Source organism: Hylobates moloch, unplaced genomic scaffold (assembly GCF_009828535.3).
Source record: "Hylobates moloch isolate HMO894 unplaced genomic scaffold, HMol_V3 SCAFFOLD_17, whole genome shotgun sequence".
In the NCBI taxonomy this organism is placed as follows: domain Eukaryota; kingdom Metazoa; phylum Chordata; class Mammalia; order Primates; family Hylobatidae; genus Hylobates; species Hylobates moloch.
In genome coordinates, this window is record NW_026652292.1 from 68,162,422 (window position 1) to 68,187,659 (window position 25,238).

At 46.5% G+C, this 25,238-nt stretch overlaps 1 protein-coding gene across 1 annotated transcript in view; it reads right to left on the minus strand.

The window, feature by feature from the left end:
• LAP3 (leucine aminopeptidase 3) overlaps nt 1-9,156 on the minus strand; it is a 30,790-nt gene extending 21,634 nt beyond the window's left edge. Inside the window, exons 1-6 of the mRNA XM_032135521.2 lie at nt 8,817-9,156; nt 6,419-6,534; nt 4,519-4,573; nt 3,941-4,046; nt 2,691-2,850; nt 1,218-1,382 (exon numbers count right to left, since the gene is read on the minus strand). Of these exons, the coding sequence (XP_031991412.1) occupies nt 1,218-1,382; nt 2,691-2,850; nt 3,941-4,046; nt 4,519-4,573; nt 6,419-6,534; nt 8,817-8,918 (704 nt within the window). The 5' untranslated portion in view covers nt 8,919-9,156. The remainder of the gene's footprint in view (nt 1-1,217; nt 1,383-2,690; nt 2,851-3,940; nt 4,047-4,518; nt 4,574-6,418; nt 6,535-8,816) is intronic.
• Nucleotides 9,157-25,238: the final 16,082 nt, after the last annotated feature.

Consider the following 25,238-nt stretch of genomic DNA (forward strand, 5'->3'; position numbering starts at 1 on the left):
CTTTCCTGAAAAACGTGAACTCTAATCACAATTAAGTACTAAAGAATTCTTTTAAATGGAAGTACCCTTGGGAAACAACTTTGACAATAAAGAATTCTTTAGGTCAAACAAATACCTGTTGATTTGTTTTAATTATAAATTCCCAAATGCTCAGAGTTCGTTTGCTTAAAGGGCTGGAGATCCCAGGAAAGCGATGGAACTGGACGAGCAGGCTTTCAGCTCCAACAGCCTCCCACTGACACAGCACTCAGGGCCGCCTGGGAGCACCAATGCTGGAGTCTAAGCTGAGGGAATCTATGCAGCAGAAATTCTCATCCCGTGTCTAGTTAGGCATGCTGTGTTCTTCATTTGTGTTCAAAAGTGAAGATAGGAATAATTCACCAAAATAAACCATGTTAAGTTCCTCAAAAAATTAAACAGAGCTACCATTTGATTCAGCAATTCAACTCCTAGGCATATACCAAAAAGAAATAAAAGGTAAAAACAACCAAAGTGTCCATCCCCTGATGGCTTTAGGGAATGAGAAACAGGGATTAACTGCTAATGGCTATAGGGTTTCTTTTGGGGGTTATGACAATGTTCTAAAATTGATTGTGGTCATGGTAGCACAACTCTGTGAATATTCTAAATATCAGGCCAGGCATGGGGGCTCATGGCTGTAATTCCAGCACTTTAGGAGGAAAAGGCAGGAAGATTGCTTCTGCCCTGCAGTTTAAGACCAGCCTGGGTAACATGGCGGGACCCATCTCTACAAAAAATTAAGAAATTAGCTGGGCATGGTGGCACATACCAGTAAACCCAGCTATTCAGGAGGCAAGGGTGGGAGGCCTGAGCCCAGGAGTTCGAGTCCATGTTCATGCCACTGCCCTCCAGCCTGGGCAACAGAGCAAGACCTTGTCTCAAAAAAAAAAAAAAAAAAAAAATCACTGAATTGCACACTTTGCATTGGTGAATTGTATGGTATGTTGTGTCTGAATAACACGGTTATGAAATATACATGTACATAGTATATTCTGGCACTCTCTCTCTCAAAGGCAAGGAAACATAGAAAGAACCTCAAACTCAGCTCTATTCCAGCTCCCGTGTGGCCCCCGGTGGGTCATCTCAAATCTCTGGTCTCAAGTTATTCCTCTAAATAGTGAGGGAGCTGGATTTTAGGATCTCAAGGGCTCCTTCTGATTGTAACATCCCGAGTCTGTGACACAATCCTGAATTACCTGATATGGACCTCGGTTTTACTACTAGCACTTTTGAGATTCTTCTCAATAATTTCGGCAAATCTGGTTGGCGTCATCTCATTGGCTGGCGTCTCCATCAATTGGCGTGCCAAGTTCTGCCCAGAAGCAAACAGGACTCCTTTCTGCCAGGCCTCCTGATCCCCACTGGCAAAAGAAAGATAAAGTGACTGTCAAACAACCTCTCAAGAACGCTGACTATGAGACACTCTTACCTTACAGAAAACAAAAGAGGAAGACTACAAATCAAAAACGATTGGCACACAGGACCTGGATTCAATTTTTGTGATCTGACCCAGGGCAGCAGATGGTATGGTGCAAAGAGCCAGAAAACATCACCACGCAGAGCAGAACCAGAGGGTATCCGGTCAGGCACTTCCCTTCAGAATCCTCAGCTGCATGAAAAACGGCCTGTGCTGTGGGGTCTCTGAAGCTCTACATCTACCACATAAATGAAGAGGCTTCCACAGAAAGGCCCGTTTTGTTCTCCTTCACTGTATCAGGAATGATGCAGCCCCATGTGCTAACTGCAAAGCAAGCGTACGGCAATGGCTCTAATGTGCAACTGAAGACCTTTTTGCTTTCTTTTACCTCAGTCGGGGCTCCAAATTCCAACCTATCCGTAAGCAGGACCAGCTTTAGAAGAGAAAGGATACAGGCACGTGTTTCACAACCCTGGCTCTTCCTGTGGCAGCACAGAGGTGGGTGAGTAACAGTAGATGGCCTAGAAGTCCTGCCACGTGCCCCCTACTTGATGTGCTCTTTTGGATGATGACACAAACCCCATAAAATCGGTATTACAACTCTACTAAACAAATGCAGAAAATGAGGCACAGAGATTTCAGTCACGTAACCAGCAAGGTCCCCCAACAAATAAGTGGTGGAGCCAGGACTTAAGCCCATGCTGACTGGCTGCAGAGCCCGCACTCTCCCGCACTCCCCACAGCTGTCAACCCTTGGGCAGTGCCAGGGCCCCCACTGTGCTTGGCACCATCTGCTGAAGGTCTCATCTTATTTATTCCTGATGGCAGGGACCCCACTAGCCCACAAGGGCAAGAACCAAGCATCCAGAGGATCTCTTCATCTGTGTGGTGCTTGCGTTTAGCACAAGGCCAGCAGGTGCCAGGTAAATGAACATCATCTGGGTTGAAACCTGTGGGATATGTCTGTCATGTCATTCCTCCCTCTCAGGTAAGAGCTACCTGGTTATGGCTTCCTTGCAATCAGAGCAGGGAGGGGTCAGGGAGTCATAGGGGAATCAGACACATGCTGAGAGCCAGGAGCAGAGCTTGGGCTTAATTTTGACCACATTATTAAAATGGCTGAGGCAATGGGGAGGTCACAGCCAAGCCATGCAGCTGTGGGTGGCGCTGAAAAGCAGGCAGCTCATATCCCAAAAGCTAGGCTGTCAGAACGCCAGAGAGCACCACCCTCCTCCTAATTTGCTTCCATCACCTTCCATAGAGCTTCGCCGACACAGCCATCTTCTTTTTTTGCTTTAGGTCATCGTATTCATAGAGACCAAGCACCGCTCCCTCTGCAGCAGCCTGAGCGTCTCCACAGGGATCCACCTCCACAGAAGAGAGCTCCAGGTCTTGAATCTGCCTGCACCCCGCTTGAAAGGACAGAGGAATCAGAAAACTGGAGTCAGTCCAAGACAACTCAAAGAGCAGACAGCAGAGGCATGGTGTGGTGTGCTGAGAAAACAGCCCTGGGGTTCAAATCCCAGGCCTGATACCCAAATGTTCTGAGCCTCATTTCCTCTTCTGTAAAATGAAGACGTGAGTGCATTTTACAGCAAGTACCTCACTCCCAGGTGGTGGTGAGGACAGGCTGATGGAGAGAATGAACAGCTCCTCCCGGAGCAGTACAGGCTCTCAGGAAGTGGCAATTATTCCTAGGATTATTTCTGAAACACTATGATTTCCTGATGAAGCTTCCCAATTGCCAAGAGCTTCTCTGATTAAAAATGACAGGGAAATGATGATGCTGAAATTATATCCAAGGAACTGAGCAAAGTCCATTATTAACACAGCATTTTATTAAGATCAGGTCAGCAAAAACTCTCAAAAGTTATTAAATAACCACTTCAATGATATTTGAAGTAAAGTTAATGAGCATTTATAATATACACAGACCTAAAGAGTAATCAAGCCAATTATCACTGTTTCAGAAATGTTTTCCAAAGCATCTTTAATCACAGCTCTTGACGGTATTAGGCCCGTCCTGCTGCTTAACGCTAAGTGACTCAATGGCCTCTGCCTGGGACATACTGTGACAGGCACACACCTTTGGCTAGTGATAAACAAGCATGCCACGCTTTGCTTCCTTAGTCTCTTTATTTGTAAAATCTGATGACTCTGTGTTATTTAAAAGTCGGGAAGCATCAGGGTGGCATTACAAAAAATCTACACACTACAGGTTCTGGGAAAACACAGCTCTAATATGACAAGAGTGAACAAATGGTAGTAAAACACCCAAACAAGATACAGATATATTAAAAATAAAATTCCATTAGCTAACCTTCTGTATTTATCATAAGGCCAACCATATTCAGCAAGAGGAAATGAATTTTTGTTAAGATGAATTATTTCTGTGTGAATGTGGTAAGGGGTGGCGACTGGTAAAAGGACAGAAAGGGGGAAAGAGAGGTCATCGTAAAGAGTGGATCCTTAGGATTCTTTAAACTTAAAAAGTGAAATAACCTGCAACAGCAGCTCTGATGTTTTCTTTGCCTTCATGCCAGTTTTCCTGTTCGTCGATTCCAGCTGCCTTTTTGCCGAGGCCAACTAGCACCACGCTGGGGAAGTCCTGTCCCACAGATACACCAAATCAACCACTTTATTTCTTTCAAGCGTTCATTTCCAGCAGGGAATTCTACATGTGGAGACTCACTTGAGCTCCCACACAATTACCTTAACTGCAGCAACAGGGCTAAACTCAGGGTGAAATTTGGTTGTGGTTTTTTCTTGAAACCTTTGTGTTCTGGCAAGATTGTATAACTTCTATGTTTGAGAGGCAGAGTAAGTGAGGATACTCTTGCAAATAATTCTATGTAAGCCAGAGCCACGACCGGATAAAGAAAGCCTTCAGATTGAGGAATATAAGATAGGCAGTACTTTTTGACAGCAATTCGCCTCTTAATCTTAAATGTCTCTGCTTAATACTGGAATAAAATCATACAACCCAACACAAAATGTTTAGTATGACTAGACAGCCCCAATACTTGGTATACAGTAGGTGCTCATTGAAGGTTTACCAAATGATCATGTTCTTCTCATACCTGATGCAGACCATAAAAGGTTCGAGTCTTGCCTGCCTTCAGAGGTGGTCCAGATCTAAAACAAGAGGAAATAGTCTTTTTAAAACAAGCAGTTTGCTTGGCTCACTTGGGAAGGCACACTTACAGACTCAGCATTATCACACTATTCTGCTAACTGCTTCCATGGTCTTTTTCACTTATGTTTTTATCCAAATACAGAATGCTCTCAAGCCAGATTTCTTTCTCTCTCTCTTTTTTTTTTTTTTTTTTTAACAGAGACAGGGTCTCATTATGTTGCCTAGGCGGGTCTCAAATTCCTAGGCTCAAGCAATCCTCCCACCTCAGCCTCCGAAGGTGCTGGGATTACAGGTGTAATACAGATGACACTGCTCATCTACCGTGCCCAGCCCAGATTTCTTAGGTGTAGCCTTTCTAATTCTAGCTCAAAAACTATTTAACAAACTTTCAGATTAGATCTAACACAAACATATTTGAAAACAATGGAAAGCAATGCCACAGGTGCACAAGGCATCTGAGCACTGACTGACGCTGAACCGAATGAATCTCAAACCTTTTCAATAAAAGACACAAGACATCAAAAACACTGCAGTAATCTAAGTGGTGTTTGGCTTGGAGGTTGTATATCTATGTGGTTTCTCCACAGACTGGATACCCGAACCGGATACTGACTATCCTGGGCAATTTCCAAACAAAACAGATCCGTGACTATAAGAGGCCTGTAGCACAGATGCTCTGGAATGCAGCTGACAGCCATCCATTAGGAAGGCAGGCGTTTTGTACTCACAGGTTAGCTTTTGGATTAATGAATTAATCAATGCACTTGAGAATGCTCTGTGTACTACAAGAACTGATAAAAAATTGAGAGGAGATACAAATTCTCTTAACTGATGATTAGTTACTGTAATTATTAGACTGCATCTATTAGATTCTAATAGGCTATCTATAATACGAATAATACATAGTTGCAGTGGTTTACATGGATACTTCTATGTCTGCCAAATATAGCGCGCAGTCTACCGTCAGGATCTCCAGCCCCATGGAGACTTTTTGTATTTTAACTATATCCCCAGGTGATTCACAGATATTGTAAATTTTGAGAAGCCCTTGAAACTTCAGGCATGCAATAAAAGAGCAAAACCCTTAGGCTGCTTTTAACTGTCCTAGGGATCCTGCTGTCTCTCACAAGAAAAGGGGAGTTAAAAGAAGTAGAGAGGGTGGTGGGAAGGCAGCTGGGAGGAAGAGGGTGGGGAAAGTGAATTTGAGCCAGGAGGGTGGGCTGAGGAAATCTGGTACTTTCCAGATTATTCTGGATCAGTCTTTCACAGTAGATTTGTGATTGTGCTGGAAATGGCCTGACTTCCCAGAACTGCAGACCCATCCATACCGAAACAAAGTACCACAGTGCATTCCAAAGACACATGCTTTCACTTCTGCTTCTGGCCAGAGCACTTCCCGGCATTGTCTCTTCTGACAAAAAGGCATAGAAAAATATTCTCGGCCTGGCACAGTGGCTCACACCTGTAACCCCAGCACTTTGGGAGGCCGAGGCACGCAAATCACTTGAGGCCAGGGGTTCAACACCAGGCTGGCCAACAACAGTGAAACCCATCTCTAAAAAAAAAATATATATATATATATATATATGAGCCGGGAGTGGTGGGGCATGTATATAAATTAGCCAGGAGTGGTGGGGCATGCCTGTGATCCCAGATACTTGGGTGTCTGAGGCACAAGAACCACTTGAACCCAGGAGGCAGATGTTGCAGTAAGTCAAGATCGTGCCACTGCACTCCAGCCTGGGCAACAGAGCAAGACTCTGTTTCAAAAAAGAAAAGAAAAGAAAAAATACTGTTTCGATTTGGGGGCACTTTAAGAACTAGAGCCCACAAGCAACACTTACATGTTCAAAGTCTCTCTCAGCTTTCCAGCTATCAATTTATCAAAATTCTCTCCTGCACTTGTGAACTGTGGCACATCATCTTCTTTTTCTTTGGAATAGATTCCTAAAACAAGGCCCTGGGAATAAGCAAAAAATATAAACATAATAGAATTAGAGTAGATCCCTTAGAGAGGCTCAGGAGTCCCCAAATTCCAGAAGGAACAAATAATTCCACCCAAACCGTGTCCTCCCCACGGACAGAAGAAAGCAAAAAAAGAAGCAGGTGCTGGGGTCAGCTACATGTGCACCTGCCCAAGTGTTTCAGATTCCTGCCAAAGCAAGACCCATCACTACCTGTCCTGGACATTGCCCTGGGTTTTTGTGCTCACTCCCAGGAGACAGCTTCACTTTCAAATAAAGCAGAAAGATGTTTTGTTTAAGAAAAATCCATTTGTCACCAAGTTAGACTCTGAAAGGATTCAAAACATGCCACTCCAAAATATACCGCTTTGGCACATTGGTTATTTTGAGCTAAAGGCGCTTGAGAAACAGCAGGTGCAGAACTCTCTGACCTCCCTTTCTCCCTAAAAGCAGGTCATACAAATTCCCATGAGAAAGGTGATCTCCCTGTACCAGGAAAAGGACAACATTCTTATCACCAGAAACCACAAGTCAACCCCAAAATGGACCTGTACAAATAAACCTACTGAACTCACCCTTATCTTCTATTAGTTACCCCTATATGATTTCCTAGTCATTATTCCACAATTTACTAACCCAAGCCCCTTTGTCTTGTCACACCCCCACAATGCATTGTTCTTTGTTTAAAAAGGTAAACAAGCTTTTGGGCCCAACCCTTCTTCAGGTCATTTTCCTCTTGCAGACTCCTCTGTATACGTCAAAATAGTAAATAAAATCTGTATCCTTTTCTCTTGTTAATACATCTTGTGTCAGTTTTCTTAGGCCCAGCCACAGAACCTAGGAGGACAGAAGGAAGATTTTCCTCCCCTACAATCCTCAAGTGCAAATCCCAGATATTCTAGGATGCCATTCCAGTCAAGCCAATGGCTGTGCCTCCCATCATAAGGACTGTCGCCACGTAAGGACTGTGGTTAACACAGAGGCTGTAAGAGAAGTACCAACTTCCTAGGGAGGGTAGAAGCATTCTGCTAAGCACTTAGCGGCTCACTCCCTTCATCTCCTTCACAAGTCTCAGGTCTCAAATACCAGAAATGAGGAAGCAAACCTAGTGATACTTAGTATTTACTTTTGCACGGCAATTTATGACTTTAAAAATGTTTTGTCTGCCTCATGGAAACTCTGTGAGGTGGAAAGAACAAGTAGTCTTATCCCCCTTGACCGATAAGGAAACTGAAACCTAGTTAGACACAGGAGCTCCTGTGTGGTAGTTTGAAACTGAAACCCAGTTTGACACAGGAGCTCCTGTGTGGTAGGACTGACTGAGTGAGAATCCAGTCCCAGCAGTTGGTCTTTCCCAAAACCACACAGACACTTAGAACGTGCCCTCTCGGTCTTTTCCGCCAAAGAAAACAGCCTTCCTTGGCATTGGTAACTCTGCCAGGTTCTAACTTTCCTAAGATTCTTCACTCCCCGGGAATCAATGGAGCCAACTGGGCAACTGTTATCCGGGTAGGCTGTGGCACAGTACTGGAGACAGCACTGGTCAGGCGACCGGTCCCTCCGTCACTGAGATACCTGCAGGAGACTGGAGCTCAAGCTCCACCTAGAACGTTCTTCTGCAGGGACAGTCATCTCTTTCTGGTGCTCAGGCATGACTCCCAAGCTTGTGCTGGTTCTGAGAGCCATTCCCTTTGCAGATTCTTCACATCTGAAATGCGACCTTCGTAATTTTTTGGAGTTCACTTTTCTTCTGTTAGATGCTCTTAATTGTGGGAAACGTGGGTCTCTCCGCAAAGCCCTTTTCTCTAGAGAGGCATGCTTTTCCTCTAGAAACCCTTCCAAGCCACTTAACTCCCTGACCTTTCACTTCCGCGGGGGAAGGAGCCCTGTGACTCTGGGACCTCAGAAACCCTTTCACCTTGGCAAACTCGGGCTTCCTCCAAGCTCGGGTGGGAGCCCCACCGCCGCGTCTTTCCCCAGGTTACTGCCAGGACCGCAGGGGACGACTGGAGCAAGTGCGCGGCCGAGCGGAGCCGGGTAAAGGGCGGCTACAGCCATCACCCACCAGCCCCGAGCAGGGGAATCGCGCCCTCAATACGACCGCTGGGGTCCTCAGCGGCCTAGGCCGATCCCCGCAAGAAGAGAATTTTTCTTTTAAACTGATTTTTGCAACTTGGCTTGGGCGCCCCGGACACCGCGGCTTCGACCAGCCCCGCAGCCCCAGTCGCCCACGGGCAGGGCTCCAGCGGCGGACCATGAGCGAGCCGCCGCCTCTCACCTTCGTCATGTCTGCGGTGGAGAGACTCCGGCTCCCGAAACGTCTCACGGCCAGACGTCGGACGACGACTCGCCCCGCAGCCGGAAGAGGCATCAAGAACATCTTGTCGGCTCGGCCCCTTGCACCGCCCTCCAGCGAGCACGTGGAGAGCGGTGGGCGGGCGCGCACCTTGGGGCGGGGCTTTCGGGGCGCAGACGGCGCGCGCGCGGACTGGCTCGGGCGCCGGGCGAGCGGACGTGCGTCTAGGGGCGGGGCGGAGGGGCAGCACCAGCCAACTGGACCATTGGGACCAACCCGCGGCTGTGGAGGGGACTCAGGGGTGTGCCCGCATTCGTGTGCGTGTGCGCATGCGGGCGGGGGCGAAAAGGCGGGGCTTCCGGAAGCGGTTTACAGTCCCGGGACGAACGCGAAGTAGAGGGGCGGGACCGATACGGTGACGTCACACGATGGGTGGGGCGGAGGCGGGGCGAGTTCTGCAAGCGGGCGTGGGCGGAGCGCTGGGCAACTCCCGGGAAATAGGAGCTGAGTGCCAGAGCTTGTTGTCAAGGTTGCTGAATAGACGACTGCATAGTGAAGACATTCCCACTGAGTTTTCGTTTGTTTGTTTTGTTTTTTTGAGTCGGAGTCTCGCTGTGTCGTCCAGGTTGGAGTGCGATGGAGCGATCTCGGCTCACTGCAACCTCCCGCTCCCTAGTTCAAACGATTCTCCTGCCTCATCCTCCCGAGAGTAGCTGGGATTACGGGCGCCCGCCACCACGCCCAGCTAATCTTTGTGGTTTTTTGTTGTTTTTTTGGATTTTTTTTGCATTTCACAGTCTACAAATAATCAGGATTATGGATCACTTTGGGATGAAAGATTTAGTCATCCATCAAACCTAAGTTTACAAGGTGCTTAAGATGTTTTTCTGTTAGAAATCAGGGAATAAAAAAGAATCTAAAACAGTGTCCCTGTCTTCAAGGATTTTATTATTGTAGCGGGGGCAAAACTTAATCTCTACCCTCTTAGGGTCTCCAGCTGGGCCTGAGAATTAAGTTGACATAAGACAGATTAACAAGAGAAAAACATATTAATTGGCTGGGCACAGTGGCTCACACCTGTGATCCCAGCACTTTGGGAGGCCAAGGCAGGTGGATTGCTTGAGCCCAGGAGTTCGAGACCAGCCTGGGCAACATGGCAAAACCCTGTCTGTACAAAAAATACAAAAAAATAGCCATGTGTGGTGGTGCATGCTTGTAGTGCCAGCTACTCGGGAGACTGAGGTAGGAGGATCACTTGAACCTGGGAGGTTGAGGCTTCAGTGAGGCATGATTGCGCCACTGCACTCCAGCCTGGGTAACAGAATGAGACCCTGTCTCAAAAAATAATAATGATCATATATATATACATATAAATTTTATTTAATAGTTTTGCATGTACTTGGGAGCCCTTACAGGAAAATCAAGACCCCCAAAATGGTTAGGCCTAAGTGCTCATATGCTAGGTTGAACAAAAATAGTAATTTTGAAAAAGTAACTATATTTATATGGGAAAACTAAAGGAAATAAAGGTTAGTCTAACAAGAGCAGTTTGTACAGATTTCTCTCAGCCTTGACTCTCTCTCTGGTGATAATGTTCCTTTCTTTCTGGTGCAGGGAGGGCAGCATTCACATGAGAGCAGGGAGGGCAGCATTCACATGAGCGCTGATCTCCTGCTTTCAGGAAGTAAAGAGAGGCCAGAGTACCCTTCTTGCATCTGCTGTATTTTAAGTGCCTTTAGCTCAAAAAAATCTTTATGCCAAAGTGGCATATTCTGCTGTCCTTTATTATCTAGTAGAGGCAAGAGATACGGTAATTGTAAAAATATGGTTATAAAAAAAGAAAAGGCAGTGTTTCACAGAGTTATATGTGCATATGCTCGTGTTCCTTCTGCTCCCTTCTTGGCTTGACCAAAAGTATTTCTTCTTCCAAGAAATACTTGCTGACCTTCCCTGTCTGGGTTATGTGCCCTCCCTCTGCTCCCAAAGCAGCCTGTCTCAAAGTGCCAATCACCTGTATTCTTGCCCGCTACCTAGACAGAGCCAATTTATCAAGACAAGGAATTTGCAACAGAAAAAGAGTTTAATTCACACAGAGCTGGCTGTATGGGAAACCACAGTTTTATTATTACTCAAGTCAATCTCCATGAAAATTTGGGGTTCAGAGTTTTTAAGGATAATTTGGTGGGTAGTGGGTCAGAAAGTGAGAAGTGCTGAGCTGGGCGCCGTGGCTGACACCTGTAATCCTAGCACTTTGGGAGGCCAAGGTGGGCGGATCATCTGAGGTCAGGAGTTCAAGACCGGCCTGGTTCAATATGGTGAAACCCTATCTCTACTAAAAATACAAAAATTGCCAGGCGCGGTGGCTCACGCCTATAATCCCGGCACTTTGGGAGGCCGAGGCAGGTGGGTCACGAGAAGATCAAGACTGTCCTGGTTAACACGGTGAAACCCCATCTCTACTAAAAGTACAAAAAAGAAATTAGCCGAGCGTGGTGGCGGGAGCCTGTAGTTCCAGCTACTTGGGGAGGCTGAGGTGGGAGAATGACGTGAACCCGGGAGGCGGAGCTTGCAGTGAGCAGAAATTGCACCACTGCACTCCAGCCTGGGCAACAGAGCAAGACTCTGTCTCAAAAAAAAAAAAAAAATTAGTGGGCTGTGGTGGCTCACGCCTGTAATCCCAGCTACTAGGGGGAGCTGAGGCAAGAGAATCGCTTGAACCAGGGAGGTGGAGATTGCAGTGAGCCGAGATTGCACCACTGCACTCCAGCCTGAACACAAATGGAACACTAGGCACAAATGAAACATTCATTATGTCAGATCTCTTTTGCTGTCATAATTTTATTTTTTTTTTTTTTTTCAACTCTGTCGCCCAGGCTGCAGTGCAGTGGCACGATCTTGGCTCACTGCAGCCTCCACCTCCCAGATTCAAGCGATTCTCCTGCCTCAGCCTCCCCCAGGTAGCTGGACTACAGGCATGTACCACCACGCCTGGCTAATTTTCTGTATTTTTAGTAGAGACGGGATTTCACCATGTTAGCCGGGATGATCTTGATCTCCTGACGTCGTGATCCACCTGCCTTGGCCTCCCAAAGTGCTGGGATTACAGGCGTGAGCCACCGCTCCCAGCCTGCTGTCATAATATTCTTAGTTATAATATTTGCGAAGGTGGTTTCATTCTCATTGTCTGTTTCCCCCTAGTCATCTAGGGAGCCGTGCCTTTTTCATCTCTGCATAGCCAGTGCCTAGGTCTAGCATTTAGACTGTCCCTGGAACCAATACAAGGTGCTCATAATGTGTTTGAATGAATTCATGATCAAAGTCTAGTGCAGGTAGCATCTATAATTAAAGAACAGGATAGGTGCTATGTGTGGCTTTCAGATAATAGAAGCAAAAACAAAAAGAAAGCTTGAAAGAAGCTAGCAGAATGAGAATGCTATAGATGATTGAGAGGGACGTCTGGGTCAGGAGAATGTGTGGGAGGGCGTTGGCTTGGCTTGGGGTGGAGAGATCAGGCCTGCCTGGAATAAGAGGTGGTTATACAAAGAGAGTGATGCTGGATTAAAGGGAATCTTGAAAGGCAGGAAGAGATGTTTATTGTGGATGTGGGAGTCAATAGTCTTTGTAGAAGCTGGTGGGGTGGTGAAAGCTATATTTTACTATGATTGATAGACACTGGAGTCAAGGGTGGAGAAAGACTGAGCAGTGTTGGGAAGAGTGGTGCCTTAGTGAAAACCAATGCATCTTCCAGGGAAACCCTTTTTTTAGAGACAGGATCTGGCTCTATTGCCCAGGCTGGAGTGCAGTGGCATGATCATAGCTCACTGTAAACTTGAACTCTTGGGCTCAAGTGATCCTCCCACCTGAGCCTCCCAAGTAGCTGAGACTACAGGCTTGTGCCACTAGGACTGGCTTTTGTTTGTTTGTTTGTTTGCTTTTAGTAGAGATGGGGTCACTCTATGTTGCCCAGGCTGGTCTGGAACTCCTAGGCTGAAGTGATCCTCCCACCATGGCCTTCCAAAGCACTAGGATTACAAGTGCATGCCACCATGCCCAGCCCAGAGAAACTGTTGAGGAAATTCCTTTGGGTTATCTTATTCATATTCTATTCATATTCTATGGAAGCTTTTTCACAACTCTGTAAATTGCAGACAGTTGAGATGCACTCAACTGTTGTGTATAGATATGTAAGTGCTATGTGCTATCCTGTCCGATTGACAGCCCATCATCCCATGTAGAGAAACCAGTTTTATCTCCATTTGCACATTCATTTAAATATTCCTGATCTATAAATATATCCTTTTTTTTTTTTTTTTTTTGAGACAGGGTCTTGCTCTTTGCCCAGGCTGGAGTGCAGTGGCATGATCTCAGCTCACTGCATCCTTGACCTCCCCAGCTCAAGCAGTCCTCTCACCTCAGCCTCCTGAGTAGCTGGGACTACAGGCACATGCTGCAACTCCCAGCTAATTTCTGCATTTTTTTTGTAGAAATGGGGTTCCATCATGTTATAGGAGTTATTAAGAAATTATTTTCTGCAGATAGAGAGGAAAAGGGGTCCTTAGGAAGTTTTTGTTTCTTTTAAAGCAGCTCCAGAAATATTTCTTTTCTAACAGGAAAGCCTTGGCTCTTAGTGCCAGCTGGCAAGCTTTGATATGCAAAGGAAGGCCATTAGAAACTGGGTCCGCCCAAACTTGGCCATTCCCACCATCTTTTTCTTGCCCTTGTGCTCACATGTGCCTGACAACATGGCCACCCCCACATATCCCCAAGTGTGTAGAACATCATGGCGCTCTACATTTGCATATTAAAAGGCTAGGATAGGAGGGCCAGTTTTTCCGTGAACTATGTGATGACACACCTGGTCAAACCCATCTCCTGGGCCCTATGGAAACCAGACACTGCCTCCTCCAGCATCCCAGTATAAGCAGCCACTTTTCCGCAGCACATGGGGTTTTCTCTTTGTTTGAATCCCACCTCCCTCTGTCTCTGTTCGGGGGAGCTGTTTTCTTCTTCCTTCATTTTTGCCTTTTTGCTCATTAAAACCACTCCATGTGTGTCCGTGTTGTTAATCCTATAGGCATGAGACCAAGAAGGCTGGTGTGTCCCTCTAGTCATCAGAGTCATATCAACCATATTGCCCAGGCTGGTCTCAAATTCCTGAGCTCAAGCAATCCTCCTACCTCTGCCTCCCACAGTATTGGGATTACAGGCATGAGCCACCACACCCAGCACACATATCCAATCTTAAAATTCTGTTTTGAGCCAGATATAACAATTTTCTGGTTTCTTCATTAGTTACATAAAATCTTTAATATGTGTTCATATTTATATCTTTCCTTCTTTTTTTTTTTTTTTTTTTTTTTTGAGATGGAGTCTCACTCTGTCACCCAGGCTGGAGTGCAGTGGTGCGATCTCGGCTCACTGCAACCTTCACCTCCTGGGTCCAAGTGGTTCTCCTGCCTTAGCCTCCTGAGTAGCTGGGATTACAGGTGCCTGCCACCATGCCTGGCTAAGTTTTGTATTTTCAGTAGAGACTGGGTTTCACCATGTTGGCCAGGCTGGTCTCGGACTCCTGGGCTCAATTGATCCTCCCACCTTGGCCTGGCAAAGTGCTGGGATTTCAGGTGTGAGCCACCATGCCCAGACCCATTTTTATATCTCGTTGAGAGTCATGGTTTTACCTTTTTTTGAAACTTATCTTGGAACAGCAGATAAGCTAGCTGAAGGCATGAATTTCTGATGGAACTTGCTAGATGACCCCATTTGGGAAATGAAATGCAGAATCAGCTGGTTACAGGCTTATGAGTGTGAGAGAACATAAACCAGTGCCTTGTTTGGGGCCCTAAATGCTCCCTAACTGCTTAGGAAGAGAGAAGCTGTGAAGGCAAGTTATTTGGGCGATGATGGGGAGTTTAATGATAAACGTTGACTTGGAAGTAACAGGGTCAAGCAGAAGAAAAAAAAAAGTCCAGCAGGAGCTTGAGATGAAGATACCAACATTCACTGGGAGAGTTCAACTGTCAGGAGACTGGGGCCAGGTGTGGTGGCTCACGCCTGTAATCCCAGCACTTTGGGAGGCTGAGGTGGTTGGATCACCTGAGGTCAGGAGTTCGAGGCCAGCCTGACCAACATGGAGAAACCCCGTCTCTACTAAAAATACAAAAAATTAGCTGGGTGTGGTGGTGTGTGCCTGTAATCCCAGTTACTCGCTGCCCAGTCACAGGCTGGAGTGCAGTGGCATGATCGTGGCTCTACTGCAGCTTTGACCTCCCAGGCTCAAGCAAGCTTCCCGTCTCAGCCTCCTGAGTAGCTGGGACTACAAGCATGCACCACCACATCTGGCTAATTTTTGCATTTTTTTTTGAGAGACGGGGTCTCAGCATGTTGCCCAGTGTGGTCTCGGGACTCCTGAGTTCAAGCAATTCACCCACCTCAGCCTCCCAAAGTGCTGAGATTGCAGGCATGAGCCACCATGCCCAGCTAGAAGTTCTTAATTTTAATATGGTCCAATGCGTTAATTTTTTACTGTTATGTAGCTTTTTGTACACCATTTAAGAATTTCTTAAACAAGGCCAGGTGAGGTGGCTCAAGCATGTAATCCCAACATGTTGGGAGGCCGAGTTGGGTGGATCACCTGACGTCAGGAGTTCGAGACAAGCCTGGCCAACATGGTGAAACCCCGTCTCTACTAAAAATACAAAAATTTAGCGAGGCATAGTGGCAGGTGCCTGTAATCGCAGCTACTCAGGAGGCTGAAGCAGGAGAATCACTTGAACCTGGGAGGTGGAGGTTGCAGTGAGACGAGATCACACCACTGCACTCCAGCCTCGGTGACAGGGAGTCTCTGTCTAAAAAAAAAAAAAAAAAAGAAAAGAAAAGAAAGAAAAAGAAAAAGAAATTCTTAAACAGAGGCTTAAGCATATTGGCTGGAAGAGACAGCCAAAGCTGATACCGTGGCTCCACAAAGTTATCAGAGGCTCAGGCTTCTTTCTCTCTGCTCTGCCATATTTAGTGTTGCGCAAGTGGCACTATTACCTATGTGAAAGCAGATAATTCAAACTTAAAGCTGTTTGAATTTTAAATTATTCTGAGCCTTGAGAGGAATGTAGCTATGTGGCCTTAGTCACGTGGCATTTAGCTGCATCTTCTGCATTTTTTTCCCTGTAAGTAATTAGGAAGAACAAGTGGGACCAGAGAGAAGACACCCTCAGATCATTATCATTCCTAAGGGAATGATAATGTTAACACAGTAATCTTTCTTGCCATGTAGCAATCTGTAACCAACTCACTGTAACAAATCATTGTAGCAAATCACTATAACATATGTGCTGGTCTTGCATCAAAAATGTAATCCTGCTGAAACTTCTCTGTCTGCCTATATAAGTGAAACCTTAACTTCTCCACTTTGGAATGCTGACCCTATTCATTTGGAGTCTGCGTTTCCCAGGTGGCTATCCTCAAGATTTGCATTCAAATAAGCTCTAGATTCAATCATATTTTCTGAATCTCATTATTTACGGTTGACACCTATTATCAGGAGCGGAAGTTCAAGTGCAGTCAAGAATGGGACGGAACAATGATTTACTCACCTAGAGAAGAGACAGAGCAGAAGCAGCTTCAATAGTGGGTGTTGGTCTCCTATGGCCAATGGGTCCCCCTGCAGCAGACGCAGGGCAGTTGGTCTCCATGCACCTCTCTTGTGCTGTAGCAGCAGGACCCTTTGACACACACCCCCGCCCTAACTACCTACACCCACCCCCACCACCACAGTCTGAAACACTGAGAGCTGGGGAGCGTGTCTGAAGGTCGTTGATGCACACACTGAACACCTTGAGCCTGAAACAGGGAAAGGTTTTCCCACACAAGGCAACAAGCCTGGCCCAGGCTGTGTGGGCTCTTAGTAAAGACGTGTTCCAGGCCCATGGCCAATTCTTATGTGGCCATGTCCACGGAGGAGGGGGTATAAAAAGACTTCATACCTGAGTCTTTCTTTCCCAACGGTCCACCCCTGACCCTCACTGAGCCACTGAAACAGCAGATAAAGCACATCAAATCCAGTAGGATCATTGCCCACCCTAAATCTAGAGGGAGAAATGGGTTTAGTGGTGTGAACCACTGATATGGATGCAGTCTGTTTGTAGAGACTCCTTGTCATTTCGAGGCAGCCCTTCATCAGGGTGACTAGGAGAACCAGTCCCAGTAGGATGATCAGTCTTTGGAGGATGGTCCTCAACCAGGAGACCCCAAGGGCCAGGGTTGAGTGTGCTAAAGAGGTGAAAGAATGAGTCTTGGGGGCACTGCAGGTGTACAGCTGACCAGCAATCTGCTTCAGCAGGAATCTTCTCCAGCTCATTTTCTACCTTGCCTGAATTATTGATTTATACCCAGCAAGAGGTGTTGGCAGTTATGCAAATGCCATCCCGCTTTGCTAGCAGATAATTGAGGACTTTGGTTGTCCATCACCACCTTGGCTAGTGAGTTTAATTCATCCCGCTGGTCCTGAATAGCACAGGCAGTAGCATTTGCTATCTCCACACAGTCAGTGACAAGATGTGTATCATCTTTATCCAGGACCTGTGTGCTTATACCGTGTATGAGGACATGGGCAGCAGAGTGGAACTAGGCATGTTTGTTTTCCTGGCAAATCGACTCAGGCAACCCTGCGATGTGCCAGAAGTTTGTGGCCCTTCCAATTTAGAGTGTCATTTTGCACAAACACTGAAGGACCCCAAATTCCCAAACAACGTGCCCCATCTAAGGAGGACAGGCACTCTGCAAGCTACTACACCCCACAGAGAAATATATAACCCAAGAGAGCACGTATTTAACTCTGGCCAAGAAGCAGTTGTTCTAAGAGTCTCTAGTCCAATTGTACAAAATTTGTGTCTGGTTTAACCATGGTTCAGGTGGCAGGATACCACTGGAGTGTGGCCAGGCTGGCAGACAGGCTCACCCTGAGGGTGTGGACGGTGCAGCGATGCTGAGTGAGGTTCCCTGGGCTCATGCTACCAGGAGCTGGCCAAGAACGAGATTCCCATGGTGAGCATGTAGGGGGGCTGTGGGCATGGTGGGGCTGCTGTAGGTCTGACTGGCAGCTGATTCTGGATTGGGTGCATTATGTTAATGACAAATTTAAGAAGGGTGATTAATTAAAGCAACCCTCCACAAACCCGTCTGATGTCTGGTGGTGCTGGCTCCTCCTGTGGCATCTGGAACAGACTAAGCCCTCAGGATAGACAGCAAGAAAAGTCACAGTGCAACTTAGGACTTTTCATGTTTCTGAAAACAGCTGGGATGTTTTAGTGAGCATAGAATTAAACCTCACTCTGAAATCTATTTTTAAAAAAGAAAGTCAGGTAGGGTGTGGTGGCTCATGCCTGTAATTCCAGCACTTTGGGAGGCCGAGGCAGGCAGATCACTTGAGGTCAGGAGTTCCAGACCAGCCTGGCAAACATGGTGAGACCCGTGTCTCTACTAAAAATACAAAAATTAGCTGGGCAATGTGGTGTGTGCCTGTAATCCCAGCTCCTTGGGATGCTGAGGCGCGAGAACCGCTTGAACCCGGGAGGCAGAGGTGGCAGCGAGCTCAGATTGTGCCACTGCACTCCCGCTTGGGCGACAGAGTGAAACTGTGTTTCAACAAATAAAAAAATAAAAATAAAGTCCACCTCTTATTTTATATCTATGGTTAAGGTAAGCTTCGTTCATGGGGTATATTATGTATTCCGTGTATCTGAACCCAGACTGAGGGTGGCATTGTCTGATCAGAACCCACTGATGGCCACTGGGACCCCTGTCAGATTTGCAATAGGCCACATGTGAACTATTAATCTGGAGGGATATGCTCCCAATACTCAAGTGGAAGACCCGGCAACGCTTGCAATCTTTCACTGCTGCTACTGCTGGGACGATCTTCGCTGATATGTTCTCAATCCATGTACTGTGAAGCAACAAGAGGAGGAAAGATTAGGCACCCATTTCTCATGCTTCCTGTGGTTGGAGGTGCTCTTTTCTATTACTTGGAGTATCAGCTGCCCAGATATGACAACCCAGGCTGTCTGTCCTAGTCCTGAGGCTACTACCTCTCAGGGCACCCATTGCCCTTGTTGCTTGAGCCAGACCTTTTAGCCTTATTCATCCAGTCCAGGAGGGAAGGTCATGTCCTGTACAAACTTGACATGTTCGGCAGCATCACCCACATGAATGGAAGAATCAGATTCCCCTAGAGCCGCTAGAGGTACCCTAGCACCTTAGTACTCCTTGGTCCCATCCTGTAGCCCTGTGGGATTCCCATAAAAGGAAGGCATCCAGGGAACCATCAGCTCCGGATTAGAGTCAGGAGGCCCTGTGTGAGTACTGTGGTGGCCCAAACTGCAAACCACCCCCAAGATGTGTGCTCTAAAAAATAAAACAAACAAACAAACAAAAAAAAACTGTTGGATATACTGAGATTGGGATATCACAGGCACAGCCTAAGCAGGCAGCTCCCTGGTCCACCTCAACTCCCATCAAGCTCAGTATTTTCCAATACGTGCTGCAATGTCATGTTTCTGTTGTGCTAGAATGGAGTGTTCACTGTCTACATAGCCCTAGTGAGACAGGGGTGCCGCACCATTCGCAGGCCATGTGTCCTTTCCTTTCATCAGTGACTGTGTGAGTGGGATGTTCCATTGTTCAATGGCTCCATGTTCCTGTGGATGATAGGGTGCATGGAAAGTCCATCATATTCCATGGAAGTCAGTGGCACACACCTGTAATCCCAGCTACTTGGGAGGCTGAGGCAGGAGAATCACTTTAACCCAGGAGGTAGAGGTTGCAGTGAGCCAAGATCATGCCATTGCACTCCAGCCTGGGCGACAAGAGCGAAACTCCATTTCAAAAAAAAAAGATCCACCCATTGTCGTGTTGCTTGGACAGTGAAAGAGGTTCCTTGGTCAGAGTGAAGTCTTTTGGGGTATCCAAAAACATAAGTTCTTTTCAAGGGCACCTATGGTAGCTATAGCATCCATAGGACAGACTGAAATGGCAACACCATAGCCTGAGTAGGTGTTAATGGCAGTGAGGCACCAATGGGGCCCATGGCTAGGGGTCAAGGGTCCAGTAAGGTCAATCTACCAGACCTAGGTGTGTCCTAGTCCTCAGTTTATGTGCCCTAAATTTCCTCTTGAAACAATTTAGGCCCATAGGCAAGAATCACAAGATTGTACTGCATCCTTAGTCTCATCTTCCGGGATCATCCCTCAGGCCTTGGCCCATTCTCGTATCTGTGGTGGACTTCCATGTCTAGTGGGTTGATGTATCAAGCAGGCAGTTGTCACTCATAGGGCATAAGCTTGATCGGGATGAGTTTCATTCATGATCCATCTCAAAAGGCCCTTTTCCATGAGCATCCACATGAGTGACATATATTCATCCTTTCCAGTCAGCAAGCTGCTTCCATAGTTCTTGTCCCCACATGAGGGATCTCTCAATAGTCCAGTCATTCAGCTGCCATTCCCCAATCACATGGCTAGACTCTTGGCAACAGCCCATGAGTTGGTGAAAAGTAGCAAGGTATAGCAGTAGGTGTGGACTGTGTGGTCGTCACCACTGCACACAGTTTGGCCCATTGGGGAGAAGATTTATATCCAGTCTAAGTCAAAAGATGATCATCTGCTGGCCAGATGGTAGCCACAAGCCAGGGGACCCCATTTGCTTTGTTTCGAAGACTCATCAGTAAACCATGTCATGCCACTGGCAGGTACATCTTTGAATCTTGGACCCCAGGTCGCCACTGGAGGGGCAAAGCATACAGAGTGGGTCTCCTAGTCCCTTTTGCTAAGCTGGCTATTTGTTTATGGAGGCTTTTAGTTCCTGTGGTCCTGGCTGGGCCTGATCTTGGATGTTCCGTTTCCATTTGCTGATTAAGCTCTATTGAGCCTTTCCAATTTTATTGATAGGATTCATAAACACACAAGTGAGAATGGGCAGTTTAGGTCATAGCATCACATGCAGCGCTTCAGCTATAAGATGCTCAGTCTCCACCGGTGCCCAACAGCAAGCAAGGAGCTGCTGTCTGAAAGGGGTGTATCTGGCGGCTGCCTCAGGCAACTTATGTGTCCAAGATTGGAGATGCTGGTGTCCTCTAGTGGTAGTTTCCTGCTGCCACAGACTCCAATTGGCATGCATGGATTTTGGGGTTACCAGCAGTTCCATGGGGCCAGCAGGCTCCAAAGGTTGCAAAGGCAGTATTTGGTCCATGGCTTATTGAACAACTTCCAAGGCTACTGCTGCGAAGGACCCTGTTTCAACTGGCCTGATCCTTAACTGCGCCATTTGGCCTGAGACATTTGTGTCTATATTGTCCCTTTATCGGACAGATGTGCCAGCCAGGCTGCGTGAGACTTCCCTGGCATTCGTCCATATTTGTCCTTCAATTTTTGTGTTTCATTCTCAGAGAAGGACCTCATTTCCATAGTTCTGTTTTCAGCAATGCCATTGGTGGTTCTGTGTTGAGTGCAACCAGATCTTATTTGAGGCCTGCAAGTGGCTGGGATAGGCAAAACTCTCTGCACTAGGGGCTCCTCCCACTTCCCTCTGACATTGTCTGTGGCCCCTGGGATACCATGGGAATATCACTCTGTGATCAGAGGGAGGCCAGCCTCCCCTGCCCCTCTACACCCCAGAGAGTCAGCAACACCCTGGGGCAATGTGGCTGAGAAGCCCTTGCATTTCTACCCCATCATGATGCGTCTCATAGAGACTTGCTCACTGAGCCAAACTGTTAAACAAGTGGCATCGGTTGCCTATTATCAGGAACAGAAGTCCTAGCCCTTCCACCCAGTGCATCCTGGTGTCTGAGTCACCAAGGAGAACACAACACAGTTGAGCCCTGGATGGAACAGTGCTTTACTCACACAGAGAAGAGACAGAAAAATCAGCTTCAATAGTGGATGTCAGTCCCCCATGACCAATGAGTCCCCTCACAGCAGACACACACCCCTGCACCTGTTTCATGCTGCAGCAGAAGGACCCTGTCTCCTCCCTGCCCCTATGGGGTCTAAAACACTGATAGCCAGGGGCATACCCAAGGGCCATTAACACACCTGCTTAAACAGGACAAAGGAGCACACATTGAGCCTGAAACAGGGAAAGGCATTCCCACACAGGTGATAAGCCAGGCCCAGGCTATATGGGCTCTTTATCTCTTTTTTTTGTTGTTGAGGCGAGTTTCGCTCTTGTTGCACAGGCTGGAGTGAAATGGTGCAATCTTGGCTCACCACAACCTCCACCTCCCGGGTTTGAGCGGTTCTCCTGCCTCAGCCTCCCGAGTTCCTGGGATTACGGGCATGCACCACCACGCCGGGCTTATTTTGTATTTTTAGTAGAGAAGGTGTTTCTTCATGTTGGTCAGGCTGGTCTCAGACTCCTGGCCTCAGATGATACGCCTGCCTTGGCCTCCCAAAGTGCTGAGATTACAGGCGTGAGCCACCACGCCGGCCAGGCTCTGTATCTTCTCTTTTGTCTCTTAGGAAATGCTCCAGGCACTTTTTTTTTTTTTTTTTTTTTTTTGAGACACGGAGTCTTGCTCTGTCACCCAGGCTGGATTACAGTGGCACGATCTTGGCTCACTGAAACCTCCACCTCCTGGGTTCAAGTGATTCTCCGGCCTCAGCCTCCCAAGTAGCTGCGATTACAGGCATGCGCCACCATGCCTGGCTAATTTTTGTATTTTTAGTGGAGATGGGGCTTTGCCATGTTGGCCAGGCTGGTTCCGAACCCCTGACCTCAGGTGATCCGCCTGCCTTGACTTCCCAAAGTGCTAGGATTACAGGCGTGAGCCACGGCGCTGGCCCCAGGCTCGTTCTTATGTGGCTAAGGAGGGGGTCAAAGGGCTGTGTGAATGAGGCTGCCTTTCCCAACGTTTGGTGTATAGTTTCCATCCTCAAGGTCTGTGGTTGCTGCAGTGTCAGCTAGGCAGGAAGAAGGGGAAAGACGAATGGCACCCACCTAGTTGAGTCACTCCCTTTCAAGGACACTTTTCGACAACTTCCACTTACATTCCACTGGCCATCCCTGCCTGGAAGGAGGGCTGCTATCCTGAATAAAATCTGGGTTCTAAAACTAGCAAAGAAAGAAAGTCTCGGCTAGGTGCAGTGGCTCATGCCCGTAATCCCAGCACTTTGGGAGGCCGAGGTGGGAGGATCACTTGAGCCCAGGAGATCAAGGATGCAGTGAGCTATGATTGCACCACTGCAGTCCAGCATGGGCAACAAGAGCGAGACTTTGTCTGGGATGTGGGGGAGAGTGGTGGGAGGACAGAGAGAGAGAGTGTGTCTGGATATTGTCTAGGCAACAAGCAGTTTCTGCCCATGTAGTAATTACTACTCATCTCACAGGTCCAAGCACAAATTTAGTTCTCCAAAGAAACATTTTCTTGATGCCTGCACCTAGATCAGGTCCTCTGCATCTATGATTTTTTAACCTCTCAATTTTTTTTTTCCACAGGGCTTATTGCCATGCCAATTAAATCATTCTTATGGCTCTTCCAATACCCTGTGGCCCATGAGGACAGGAACCCTGTCTATCTTATTCACCATTGTATTTCTAGTGCCTACTCTTGCCACTGGCACATAGTAGGTGCTCAACAAATATTTGTTGAATGACTGATCAAAAGGGTTTGCATTTAGTACCTGGCATTTTACTATAAGGAAGGGTCAGAAACCAATGTTTCAGGCCTTTCCATCATCCTGCCACCTGTGGAATGCAGATGTAGCAGAATGTAGATGGCAGTGGATGGAGCTTCCGGAGCCATCTTGGGCTGTGAAGACAAAGCCACACCCTAGGGATGGTGGAGTAGACAGGGGAGGGAGCCTGGGTCCATAGTGGCTTCATGGACATTCTATACAAGTCCAGGACAGCAAGCCCACACTTCTTTAATGTGAATGTGTTAAGTCCTGGTGCATTTCAGTCACTGTTGATTTCAGCTGGCTGTCACATGTTGCCAAATCTAACCTTCATAAATTAGTGAGGTTCAGAGGTACAAAGTATCTTCCCCAAGGCCAAGCTACAGTTCTCAGAGCAGGGATTTGGACCCTGGCCTGTTGAACCCTAGGGTCTGTGCCTTTAACCCTTAAGTTACAGAACTTCCAGAAATCTCAGAAAAAACTGTGTTGACATTAAAGCAGCAAATAGAACTTTGCACTTGTCATGAGCAGTAGGGATTACTCACTGGACTTTTCCACACCACTTCATAGCAAGGCTCAGAAAGAACTATTGTTCACATTCTTTTTTATTTAAATAAAGCTTTGAACAACATGAGGTTCTGCCTATGCCTACATTAAAGCGTCTTGACCATCAACTACTTGACGGTCTTACTTTCTTTTCATCATGTTACTGTTAGAGCCAAATACAATTGCTTCTCGGCCTTTTAGCTAAGATCAAGTGTAGAGCAAAGTACAGTGTCTGGCTCAATGTATGTTTAATCAGTGAATGATAGATTTCACTGAAACAAATGGAGGGCTTGCTCAGCTCTAACCCATTAGTCAGTGGAAAAGCAACATAAGCAAATGCAATTACCTAACCATGTTTGTTTTCTAATAACTGTCTGTATTTTGAATTTCAGTCTTGCACTAGAATATTAGTTCTTTTCCCCAGGGGGAGAAATTCTATCCAAAGCAAGTTGAGTGTTAGATTTGGATCAGTGTGGGGGCCTATGAAGGCAACTGATTTGTTCTCCAGCAGAGCAGTGATCAGGTAATAGAACTATCTATGGAGGAAGTAGAGGACACTTCAATTCCTGGACAATTAAACTATCTGTAAAGCACATGTGCCTGATTTCCTGTTTGATAAATTCAGTTAGTTTTGTGAATTTTTTAATTTAAATATGAGGATTAATTTTATTATTTTACTATTGGTAGAATGGATTTAGAAGTGAAAAGAAACTCAAGAATTATTTAACTTTGCAATTTTCCCTATTCCATATGAGGAAAATCAGTTTTTTAAAAATTTGAATTTCATCTTTGATTTAGTGTATTTGGTCTTTTTAGATAAGTATAAAGCTGGAAAGAAATAGTCTGGACTTTTTAGAAACTTAACTCCTAAATATGACCTGTGCCTAGTACAATATTTAGATGTTAAAACTAGCTTATTATTATTTTTTAAACTTTTAGGTTCAGGGGTACATGTGCAGATTTGTTATATAGGTAAACTGTGTGACACATGGGTTTGGTGTACAGATAATTTTGTCACCTGGGGAATAAGCATATGTAGTTTTTCTGATCCTCTCCCTCCTCCCATCCTTCATCCTCAGGTAGGCCCCAGTGTCTGTTGCTGGCCTTCTAGTACCCATGTGTTCTTGTTTACACTAGCTTATCCTTTTTTTTTTTTTTTTTATCTTTCTGCGCCTGGTTTATTTCACTTAACATA